The 13,583-nt window shown below is 30.9% G+C and overlaps 1 protein-coding gene across 1 annotated transcript; it reads left to right on the plus strand.

The window, feature by feature from the left end:
• Positions 1-8,919: 8,919 nt before the first annotated feature.
• Positions 8,920-12,370, plus strand: LOC123220523 (cysteine-rich receptor-like protein kinase 10). The gene is made up of 7 exons (XM_044642770.1): positions 8,920-10,027; positions 10,110-10,268; positions 10,515-10,681; positions 11,144-11,354; positions 11,441-11,678; positions 11,765-11,915; positions 11,990-12,370. The coding sequence occupies exons 1-7, from the start codon at positions 8,926-8,928 to the stop codon at positions 12,302-12,304; spliced, it is 2,343 nt and encodes a 780-aa protein (XP_044498705.1). The 5' UTR covers positions 8,920-8,925; the 3' UTR covers positions 12,305-12,370.
• The last annotated feature ends 1,213 nt before the right edge of the window (positions 12,371-13,583 follow it).

Genomic DNA, 13,583 nt, shown 5'->3' on the forward strand with positions numbered 1-13,583 from the left:
TTTGCTATACCTATTATTGCCATCATTCTCTTAATATCTATTAACAACATAATTTCTTTATTATTTTTCCAATTTTGTTAATTATTATTATTTTTAAATATTTTCATAATGAAAAAAACTTCATCTGCTCTAAACAGAAAAAATGTGCAAATGATTGAGACGACTCTACTTTTGTAGACTTAATTGATCAAGAATCGGTGTAATGTAAACACTGTAACATAGACCTTACATGATCTCTGTTACGGTGCTTCTATTGCATTCTTAATTAATTGATTCTACAAAAGTGAAGTCGTCTCAATTGTTTCAACACTTTTTTTAGAACATATTAGGTATTTCATTATTAAAATATTTTAAAGAAATATAATAATTAACAAAATTGTAAAAGTAAAATAGAAACTAAGTTGTTAATAAAAATTGATAGAATGATGACAGTAGAAGGTATAGAAAAAGTGTGAGAGACGTTGTCGGACGACCACCTTCTCGAGTTATGTGGTTTGTTTTTGGTGGTTAAATATATGAAAAATAATTGTCTTCACTCAAGTGTCAAGTAAGTCAAGAAAACATAATTAGAGAAACAAAGTCTATTGCAGCAGAACTAATAAAATAAAATGTTTCTTTTAATTAAATATAATAATTAGCAATAGAAAATGATTTTCTATCATTTAAAAATATAAACAAAATATGATTTAAAAGATCGATTTGCAATTTACGAACTTCAGTTGTATTAATTCCAAAAAGAATTTATATTAATAAATTTAAATAATTATTTTATTAAATTTATTTTTTATTAATAAAAAAGGGTTAGCCTAGCACAGCTCACACCACGGTCTCTAACTATAGATATTAAAGATATACTTATCTTTCTGTGCCAATATTGTACAAGTAATCTAGTTTGACTTCACATTCTCGTAAAATATATTTGAATCCACACATTATTCTCTTCTAACATATTTGTACTGAAGTGAAAGGTTGTAGTAACTGATTGTTAGGCTATGTATTTTTTGGTGTAATTGTTGAAGTATCTAGATTAATAATCAAGATTAGATACTTTTTTAATTTAACAATTAATTGGATTAAAAAATAAATGCTTGAAGTATTTGTGACATAAGTTTGACAAAATGAAAATTAATTTCATATGAACTCTAACCTTATAATTTGAGTTCAACCAACTTGATTTAAGTTTGTTTGGTTTGGTTAGAGTTTTAATAAATTTAAGTTGACTGTAAAATTTATGATTTAGTTTAGGTTTGTAAAACTCAAACATATTATATATATTTAAACAAGTTTATGTGTCATTATATGATTAAATAATTAAATAATTTATTTATTATTTATTTTAAATTTATTTAATCATATAATAATATATTAATTTATTTATATCTAATATAAAGAGAACATTTAAACATAAAGTGTCATTCATCGTTGACACATATATTAAGAATATTTATATTATATAAAAAATATTAAATTAAAAACTCCTTTTTAAATGAGAATTTCAGTAAAATTAATAAAATAAAATATATTATGTGAACAAAAAAATATACTATATGTGTTATGACACGGACAGGAGCACGCTGATAGGGAGTGGTAGCAAAGTATGGAGGCAAATACAGAAGTCGTTGGCCTGTTTTGTCTTTAACAAAATTTCTACCACGTGTCACTACTTATGCCACACCATGCCATGATAATATGCATGTCAGGCCAAAGTACTGTTTCCATCCAAGGTTTAATGAAACGTCTATATTTAAAAAGGTTAACTTCCAACGTATCATTCACTCTTGATATTAATATTTGATATAAATGTCAAAAAAAAAAAAATTTATTCTCACCCAAGGATTAATGTAAACTCAAATTTCTATCTATTAATTTTTAAAAATTAAAATACTTATTATTCTGTTAAAATTCTCAATTAAAATTAAGGATAAAATTATCATTTATAAAAAAATTTAACAAATTAAAATTTTATTTCATTTTCACCTTTTAGTTTTAAAAAATAATAGTTTCTTTCAAAATTTAAGTTTTAAAAAATTACAATTTCTCTCTTAAAACCCTAAACTAAAAAATCAATCTATTTTTAGGTGATGAAATCCACTTCAAGTGCTAGTTGGAAGAGGGGAATATATTCCAACTTAATCATCTTCCAAAATTTATAAGGAAATTAGCTTGGCTCAAGGTTTAGAAAATGGATTGAGGGAAATTACGGGAGTAAGCCAGTTTAGGGGAAAACGATTATGTTATTATTATTTTATCAATAAAACTATATGCAACTATTTTGAGTATATAAATAAATACATGTTTGATATGTGTTATCAAATGATTGAAAGATTTTAAATTAATGATAAAGTAACAATCAATCACATAATGACACATTATGTGTGTATTCATTTGCATACCTAAAAATAAATGCACATAGTATTGCTCTTATTTTTTTGGTGCTTTGTTTATCAATTTGTTTGTTATCTTCCTTAAAGAGTTTGACATTGACTCAAAGAGTGCAGCCCCATGACAAACCAAATTACTTTGTCTAAGGAGGTTTGCATTACAATGCTAGAAGAAGGATAAGTGCAATCTTAATTTGAAACATTAATTATATGAGATTATAATGATGCATAATTTACAAAACTTGAACAAAAGAAATAAATCACTTTATATATGAAATTCCAAATGAAATTAAAAAAAAAATCAAATATGTTTCCTGTGGTATTCTAAAATTATTTCATTAATTATATAATTGTAACTATCAAAAATGCAAATCAGTTGATCAAATTCATTTGATAACATTAAATGAAGTAAACGAAGTTCATCTCCCACCATACCTTATACGTACATAAATTTATAATATAAGCTAAACAAATCTATTTCTTTACTAATGTAAACAATTTAGCCTTGGAAAGTAGGTGGAGGTTACAGGATGGTCCCCTCTAATTAAGATAATAAAGGAGGTTGAAGCAAATCTTATGAAATCCTTATATTTTTAAGAGATTTGTCTACGTTTTGCCAACTACTATAAGTCATTATACAAATATTTAAGTTCGTTTATTGGCCCCAATATTGCCACAACTCAAAGAGGAATTGGTTTAGCCATGTCAAGTCCACAAATTAATGCTACCATTGAAGGGCGAAGGACTATTTCCCACCAAAGTTTTAGCTTTGTAGCAACCATAGGTAAGCCTAAGGGCATTTCAGTCTTTTTTCTAGTTTTAAATTCAGTGATTAATGATTTTCAAAGATACACGTCTATGTACAAAGGCATACACGATCGTGTATGGTTAGTAGAAAGTAAATTAGTGGATTAGATTATGATTGTGACAAAACAAGAAGTTGCCTTAGTTATACAACTAGACACACAACCATGTATGGTCTTATACACATCTGTGTATCTTATCTTGATGATAAAATAAAAATTTGATCAACCCTAATTCTCTCACATTCTTTTGTTTTCTAGCTATTCAAAAGTGAGAAAGACTGTGAGAGAGGAGTTCATGGTCGTTTGAAGAGTTGCCGTCGATCATCGGAAGTCAATAGTTTCTAGGAGAGTGCATCACCAAGCATAGGAAAACAAGTAAGTGGTGTTTTCAACTTGATTTCAATTTATTAAGCATGATTCATTGCTGTAGGAATGTTTAGGAGGATTTCTTAAATGATTTATGACTGAATATGTTGTTTTATGATATGTGTGGTTAGAATATTGGATGTTTGGATGAGATCATGGAATCCTTTCATATAGAATCTTAACTAGGGTTGTTTAGGTTGAATGAACACTACCCTTGCATTTGATTGTATTTTGAATATCAATAAAACTATGTGTACCTACTTTGGGTACACAAATATATACACATTTATATGTGTCATCATGTGATTGGATGATTTTGAATTAAAAATAAAACAATAACCATTCATATGATGACATATATGAGTGTATATACATTTGTGTACCCAAAGTGGGTACATATAGTATTGCTCTTTGAATATTTGTATGATTCTTTGGGATGGTTATTAGCTATAAAACACTATAGATATGCATATGAAATGTTTGTAGTAATGTATGACATGATTAATGTGCTATTTGGATGAAAGCGTGCTTGAATGTTCATTGTTCTTAGATTTGATGCCATGAAATTATGTATATATGCATTATGGTTAAAAAGAATTGTGCAAACAACATGTTTAAGATGCTTAGAGACTGCTATTTATGCATTATCATGTGAATATCATTGAAATTATAATTAGAAAGGTGTGGAAACCTTAGGACGCTATTTCTAGATTGCGACATATGGTCATTATGGTCCTATACACACCCATGTACTATTCCAAAAATTTTGAAAGTTTAAAGATCCCATACTCGTTTTGAGGGAAGATATTCATGACTGTGTGGTATAGGGCACATACCTATGTATGGATTTTCAAAAGTGGATGACGTGTGTCAGAAGGAAGGTTGCTTGCACATGTGAATCATCGTGTTCAGGAGTAAATCCAAGTTAACTCCTTGTGTGCATCTGCTCTACACATGACCATGTGCTTCATGACGCACACCCATGTATATGGATTAGGAGGCACATGGGTATGTATAAAGAAGCATATGATTGTGTACCCCTAGACAAAGACAAATTATGATTATACCCTTAAGCTATATGCATAGAAGATGAGAGTTAAGTAAGAATAATAATAAGTTATTAGAGGACAAAGAATTCAAGAAAGACATAGGTAAGGTACCTGACTGTATGAACGATGACATAAATTTAGAACAAGTCGAATCAAAGTCAAAAGTTAATAACCTTAAGGCTAGTGTCACACAACTAGATAATCACTAGCTATATGCGTATGTAACGATAATTCCTGAAAGAATTAGAGCTGTATACCAATGAGATACATCATGCACTCGACACCAAGATACGTTGCCATCTAGTTCAATTTAGGTGTGCCTAGTAAGGATGTGGCTTTAGATATTCCTTATGTGATCAACGAGATGTATCACATATGTACTCGAGGTAGAAGCCATCTCTGAATGGTTAGTCATCAGTTTTAATTAGCTTAGGTGGTAAAGGAAGAAACTATTATTAGAGATTTTCTATGTGTGATTAAGGTGTCCTTGTTAGGTAGCCTAATAGGTCATTTGGCATATGCACAAGGCACAATAATAACTTTCGTTAGGGCATCAAATATGTCAATTTCAACTTGGGTCTTCATACCTTCTATGGATTATCCATGTCAAGGCACCAAGGTGCCATAGTGTGACCACATTTGGTTTACAAATGGAACACAAGTTTTACCATTAGTTATTTATATTAGTTTTGGGTGTCGAAAGGTCACCACCTATTGAGTTTTACTTAAGCGTTTCCTTTCGTATATTTGTAGGTAAAGGTTAGTAGCGAGGCAAACAGGGGATTCAACGGTTCAACTAGAAGTTACACGAGGAGATGAGCCTTTTGTTGTTTAGTTTTTAACAAACCCATAGTTTTATTATTTTATTATCATTTTTATTATTATCATGGTTGCTAGTATTTTCAAGCATATGGTATTATATGAGTATTGATTAATAAAGTGTTTCTATTGCATCACCTTTTTGCACGTTTATAATTATAATCATATACTAAAATTTTCAAATAGTTCAGTTATGCATATCTGTTTTAGTGTATTCTTATCAATAGTATGTATTTAGAAAGGAGTGTTACAAACTCAATCTTAAAAGGACACCTATGATAGTTCAAAAACCTAAATACCCAATAATGAGCTAACTTCTGTTGAAATGTTTTGTTAGAGATAAGAGTAAAATTATCATTTTATCACTAAACCCTAAAAAACTATATCATCTTACCCCTATAGTTTGAAAAACTAATATTTTTTATCTTAAAATTAAGTTTTAAAAAGTTACCATTTTCCCCCTAGGGTTTGAAAGCCTTTTCCAGCCAACAAATTTGACAAGTTATAGGCAGCCAAAATGACAAAAAAGACTACGAAGCATTGTTCATTTTCTAGACGTTGAAGGACGACACTTTGTCATCCAAACAAAGCATTGTCTCTAGATCGACGATGCTTTTGTATGCCAAAGTATTGTCTATTTGGATGACGCTTCATCAAGAGGCATCATTGATATAGACATCAAAGAAGCAGAGAACATCTTCCAGATTGACAACGCTTCTTGACGAAGCGTCATCCAAATTAACAATACTTCATCATCCAAAAACGTCATCAATTTAGAGACGATGCTTTATCTAGATGACGAAACATCATCCTCTGGCGTCTGGATTATGGATGATGCTTCGTTGTCTAGACATTGTCCTCTTATCATTCCAACCACTGACAACTCACTGGATTTGTTGACTGGAAAAGATTTTCAAACTTTAGGGGGGAAATGGTAACTTTTTAAAACTTAATTTTAAGGGAAAAATATTGGTTTTTCAAACTATAGGGGTATAATGATATAGTTTTTTAGGATTTAGTTGTAAAATAATGATTTTACCATTTTCTCTGACAGAAAATTTTAACAGAAGTTAGCCTATGGATGAGTATTTGGGTTTTTGAACTGTTACATGTGCCTTTTGAGATTGAGCTAAAACTTGGATGGGAATAGTCCTTTGCCCTACCATTTAATTCTAAGAGAGAGAGCATCATTGATATGGATCATACTATCACTGGTCCAACCTTTATTAATTAAGATTCTTATTTTATTTTTATTTTTTTAAATAACTATAGTCATAAAAGTTTGTGCTAATTAAGAATGGATTTGAATTGAATTGAGTAAATGAGAAACAGTTTAAGTTTGGTTTGAATTTATAATATCAAACTCTATGTATACTTTTGTTAGAAGGCTATCGTTGGAATGAATTATGTTACCAACTATGTGAATAATACTTTTGAAAAGGGAAATCATATTACAAGAAGGATGAACAAAGTTACTTTATTTGAATCCAAATTGGTTTGACTCAAATTCAACGTTAGTGTTAATGACATTCATACCATAGTTCAACATCATAAATAAGGGTACCTAAAGTAGGATGTTTGATGACGTACCCCTTCTAACAACATAATTTGTCAAAAAAATGTCAAAGCATTGCAAGTCAAGGAACAGATGTTTGACACCACTGGTTCCTTTTATATGCATTTGTTCGCAATTTTGTTCTATTCAGCTTGATTACAATTAATCTTATGTTGTTGCACAAAAACTCATGTCATTGTGTATTTTATGCACAATGATTTATCCATAATGCAGTTAGGCATGTTGTGTAGTGATGGGATAACATTTCACACCCAAGTAATTCGTTAGGACATCACAGTATGATTTTTTTTTTTTTTTGCTAAGTAACATTACAGTATGGTTGAAAATCTAGGATTTTGCATAATAGTAAATTCTTGATTTCTAGTTTTTGGTTTACCAAATTCAATCTGGTCAACTGATTCAAACAACAACAACTCCCAATATCAAATAAATTGATCGAACAAATTTCTAGAATTGGTTGATCATATTTTAGCAAGATTGAATTTTTTAGACCTTTTTTGTGTTGTCGCATGTGGGTTCCAAACGTGTATGTTGTCACGTATGAACTTAACATGTTTGTTGTGCGGTTTCATGCAATGGTGAAAACATGTTGCCCTAATTTGTGTAGTCATGCAATGAGGACAAAAGATGAAAATTTTGGAACCTCTAAGGTTGATCCATATATATTGCAAACTTGAAGTGTCAAATGAATTTGGACAATTTAATTATCTCTATTAAAAGTCCAATAAACTTAAAATTTATGTAAATGTCATCTATTCATACCATAATTTTCTATTGTGTTGGATTTATCTTTATTAATCAGATTAAATTTATTCATAAACTGTTATCGAATTATTCAGTTACTTTATTAAATCAAAATTATAATTAATACTAACCCACATCAGAAAATTTTCTAGTATTGAAGTCATCTTATAAGTAAAAATCAAAAGATATAACATAGGTAATAACAAACTAACTTTTCTTTGAGAGTTAGCTCATTAAAACATAAAATTGACTTTTGATTGGAATCCAAAAGCAATAAGTTGAGACTTCTGCTAGTGAGCATTGTCAGTGTGAATTTGCTTACTATTTTTAGTCATAGCTTGAGTTCTACTCTAGTCCTCTCTACTTGAAAAGATTTCATTTCAGAATTATGTTTTTTGAATTAGAAATAAAACACTTCATCACAGGACAACGCATCAACGTCTGTACAAGTATTTGTATCCATTATTAATGCATACAATATTTGCATTAATCTTATGGAACGCTAATTTTTTTTACCTCTAATATAGTTTTAACGTGTCCCATAAGACAACCCCATTTCTACGTTATTCCTCTCCAACCCCATTTCTACGTTGGACTTCTCCACTTGGAAAATAACTCATTTAGAATTGTCTTACGACGTTGAACTGAGACACAAATTTCCATGCTCCAGCTATTGCATTTGATGACTTGTTTACTTGTGTTTCTCGCAGCTTGATTCCTACGTTAGTCTTCTACTTGTGTTTCTCGTTGATTCCTACGTTTGTCTTCTCCACTAGAAACAAACTCTTTTTAGAATTTAATAAAATCAGTTGTACACATTTTTTTAAATACATAATTAGATATAATATATTATAATATAATTAGATAATTTTGAATTAAATATAAAATAATAGACAATCATATAATTATATAATATTTATATATTTAATTATGCATTAAAAAAATTATGTACGAGGAGCATTGGTTTTTCAGAATTATATTGTGAGCGTAAGTTGTAAGTTGTGTTTTACTGTTAAAAAGAGACTTCACAATCACTTTCACCACCGTCATGTTCGAAAGGAACTCATTTCCGTAAGGAAAAAGTTGAGGATTCATTATTCTCAACTGAAGGTTACAGCACCATTGTGTGCTTATTTATAGAAACTCACGAATAATCATCGTTCTCAAGTAACTAATTTTCGTCAATGGTATCCAAGATTGTCCTCATCGTCTTCTATATTTTTCTTTCTCACGAGTTGCGCCCTTCAATGGCGCAAACTTGGGTCAGAGCTGGTTATTATTGGAAATCATCATACAATTTTGAGCTCCCCATTTCCGACATAAATTCTTCTCTCTTCACCCATCTTATTTATGCCTATGCTGATGTGAATACCACCACGTACCAGCTATCTTTTCCATCACCTTATGAAGAACTGCTAATCTCCAATTTCACAGACACTGTGAAGCAAAAGAACCCATCAGTCAACACACTTTTGTCTATTGGAGGCCCAAATACTGCTTTGTCAACCTTTTCCTCATTGTTAAGCAATGATTCTCATAGAAAATCTTTCATTGATTCATCAATAAAAATGGCCAGGCTTTATGGCCTTCAAGGCCTTGATCTTTGGTATACTCATGCAAACACAAGCAATGAAATGTTGAATGTGGGAATTCTATTCAGAGAATGGCGAGCTGCTGCTGTTCAAGAGGCAAGAAACTCGAGGCAGTCGCAACTTATCTTGACTGCCTCAGTTAAACATCTACCAAATTATTCTGATTCGGCAATTTTTCCAATAGACTCCGCACAGAAGTACTTGAACTGGGTTCATGTTGTTACTTGTGATTATAAGAAGCCAACAATTACAAACTTTACAGCTGCTCCTTCAGCTCTGTATGATCCAAGTTGTATTGATAATACTGATTATGCTATAAAGGCATGGATCAATGGAGGGCTATCCTCTGATAAGCTAGTCTTCTGTTTGCCTCTGTATGGCTATGCATGGGTACTTGCCAATCCTCAGGTTAATGGTATTGGCGCACCAACAAGGGGACCGGCTAACATAGAGGAGAAAGGAGGCGTGACTTATAATCAAATCAAGAGAGATTATATCGAACCATATGGACCTAATATTACGTTCAATGCAACATATGTGGTGAAATACTTCACAGTAGGGACATCCTGGATTGGCTTTGATGATGCCGAAGTCGTTAGAATCAAAATTTCTTATGCCAAAGAAAAGAAGCTACTTGGTTACTTTGTGTGGCAAGTCTACATGGACTATAATTGGGAGCTTTCTCGAGCTGCAGGTAAATATATAAGTGTTAATCCAAATATTCACGCTTCATTACCCTATTGATTTTTTTTTTTTTTGATCTGTAAAATTTTCAGCCGAAGAGGTTAGAATTAATTTTCCAACTCACGAAAGTGATCAAACTGGAAGAAGTAATAGGCGTAAGACAGTAATAGTTTGGACGACAACGGCAACTGCTGTTCTCTTACTAGGCTTTGCCATTGTCTATTGCTGGATGAGAAAGCTCAAAAGAAAAGGTAACCTGTTCCAGTTTTATGGATTAATTTTATGAGTAATATTATATGCACCCAATTTTGAGTACTAAAAACTTATATATTATGTGTTATCGTATAATTAGATAATATGATGATATATTATCTACATATTTAATTGGTTACTCAAAATTGGATCCGGTGAATATTGCCAAATTTCTATTTAACATGCCTTAATAAATACGTTTATCATCGAAGGATTTGTTCTCATTTTATTTTCGTGGTTGACAGGAATGGTAGACTCAGCCAAACAATCAAATGATGAAGTACCTTGTGGAGATTTTACAAAAAACGATCTTAATCTGGTAATATATACTTGGGTTGAGATTGAAGCAGCAACAGACAGATTTTCATTTCGAAACAAGCTTGGCGAAGGTGGTTTTGGCCCTGTTTACAAGGTTATATTAATCGTATGGTCTATTGTTGGGTTTATTTATTTTATTAGTTATTCCAATCTAAAATAATATATCAAAATAGTAAATACTAATTAATGTTTTAATGGTAATACGTTGTTATGTGATTTTAAATTTAAAATAAAATAAAAGCTAACCATATGATGAGATATCATTATTAATATATAAATTAAACTTATTGTTAATGCACATAATTTTACTCACTAGTGGTAGATACTAATAGATATAAATAAGATAATATGTTATTCTATAATCAAGAAATTTAATAAGTTATTTTATCTCTAACTTAAAATCATTTAATTACATGATAACATGTTAATTTATTTATGTATGTTAGAATCTGCCATCATTTCAGGAGGATAGAAAATTAATAAAAATTAGTTTACTTGGAAAAAAAAAAAACTACCAATTAACTACTATAGTGTTTTAATTTTTTTGTTTTTCCAGGGCATACTACCAAATGGGCAGGTAATAGCAGTAAAGAAACTTTCAAAAACATCCAAACAAGGTTACGAGGAATTCAAAAATGAAGTTATGCTGACTGCAAAGCTCCAACATGTAAATCTAGTCAAGCTTCTGGGTTATTGCATTGACGGAAGACAACAGATGCTCGTCTACGAATACATGCCAAACAAAAGCTTAGACTCCTACCTTTTCGGTATAAAATTTATGTGCAATTCTTTTCTTGTTAATGTTAGCCTAATTTATAATAATTTACATTGTTCACCAATGAGTTTGATGCAGATCCCATTAAACGACATATTTTGGATTGGGAAAAACGTATTCAAGTTATTGAAGGAGTGACTCAAGGACTCATATATCTTCAAGAATATTCAAGATTAACTATTATTCATCGAGATATAAAAGTTAGCAATATCTTGTTAGATGGAGAAATAAAACCCAAAATATCAGATTTTGGAATGGCTAGAATATTTTCAAAAGATGATCTTGAAGCAGATACAAGCCGTATTGTTGGAACGCTGTAAGTATATATTATTGTCAATACGTATTTTACTTGTTACAAAAATGTTTTAGAAATTACTTATTATTTGTTATAATTCAATGCAGCGGTTATGTTTCTCCTGAATATATCCGTAATGGCAGATACTCAACTAAATCTGATGTTTATAGTTTTGGGGTTCTTCTTTTACAAATCATTAGTGGCAAAAGGATATCTTTTTTATATGGTTTGAACGAAAGTCAGAATCTTCTTGAATATGTAAGTTTCCAAAATAATTCATATTAGGGTTAAAAGTACAAGTTTGATAAGTCCAAATTATTTGACAATTTCAGGCATATGAGTTGTGGAATGTCGGCAAAGGCATGGAGTTTATGGATGAATCATTGAACGATACATATTCATATTGTAAATTAATGAGATGCTTGCGAATAGGTCTATTATGTGTCCAAGAAAATCCAATTGATAGACCATCCATGTTGGACGTTTCCACCATGCTAAAAAATGTAAACATAGATATGATGATTCCGAAGAAGCCTGCTTTCTGGAAACAAGATCAACCAAATAAATCTGTTGTGCAGTTGGAAGGTTTTTCAGGGAGCACTTCATCAATTAATGATGTATCAGTTTCAGATGTGTCAGCTAGATGAGCCTTACAATAAACATTTTGAGATTACTAATATTTCTATATTAATTACACGTTAGTTTTTGTGTCATTCCTAAAATTTGTGATTTTGTTTTGAGTTAGAAAAATGTTATATATACTCAGTTTTATGTATCTAATTAGATACTCAGATGATAATTTATCATATAATTAAATATTATATTATTTTTAATTCAAAATCATCCATTCATAAAATTATATATTATTTAAGTACCTAATCTCATCAGATTTAATTATAAAGAAACTCATACATAGTTCAACTAACCATTATCCACAAACAAGAGGTAATATCTATAACCCTCATCAGTGAAAATTGGAGTAGGGCCCACACATCGGTATCCAAAATTTCTAAAGGAGTAGTGGTTTTATAAGTAGAGATAGGAAAATATTTCTGTACTATTACTTTTACTTAAACCTAAATGATGAAACACAACATAAAACACTTTTGAATTTGCATGGCTAAGTCTTTTGTGCCACATAGGTACCCTGACAGAGCTGAAAATGACCATAGACTTATGGACCTCTTTATTCTATTTAACAGACACTTCACCAGTTAAGTCCTTGCTACTATCATCTAGGGCTAGATTCGAGGTGAGCTTTTTCGGGCTCGAAACGAGCTTAGCTCGAACGAATCTGAAACGAGCCTGTTATAAGCGAATGCGAATATGAACACGAGCCAAAGCAAAAATCAAGAAACGAACGCGAGCTCGAACACGAATAGAGGAATGCTCGGCTTGGCTGGCTCGGCGAGCCGAGTTGAGCTCGTTATTAATATGTTGGTTGGAGCCTGAAGGTATTATATACGACTTCTTCTGCGTTGACTTTGTATTTTGCAGTAGCTATATAAAAAAGTTTGCTTTGCTTTGCTGGCTTCTCTTAAAATAAAAAACGTTGTTGTTTGGAAATTGGAAGCAATTAAAGAAACTAAAGCAACAAACCTAATATTTTTTCTGCTGTTCTTCATTCTTCTCTGCCAAAAATATTAGTCGAAACTAAAATACGCTGACAAGGTTTTCCATTCCACCTTTTTTCTCTGCTGTTCTTCTCTGTTGTTCAACCACCGACAAGGTTTTCCACCTTTCTTCTCTACCGTTCTTCTCTGTTGTTTAGCTGCCTATAAGGTTTTCCACCTTTCTTCTCTATTGTTCTCCTCTACTGTTCAGGTTTAGCCACTGACAAGGTTTTCCACCTTTCTTCTCTACTGCTCTGTTTAATTATTTATCAAACAAGAGTAATTTACAGAAGCACATATAAACCTTGGTAAT

This window comes from Mangifera indica, chromosome 7 (genome assembly GCF_011075055.1).
Source record: "Mangifera indica cultivar Alphonso chromosome 7, CATAS_Mindica_2.1, whole genome shotgun sequence".
NCBI lineage: Eukaryota > Viridiplantae > Streptophyta > Magnoliopsida > Sapindales > Anacardiaceae > Mangifera > Mangifera indica.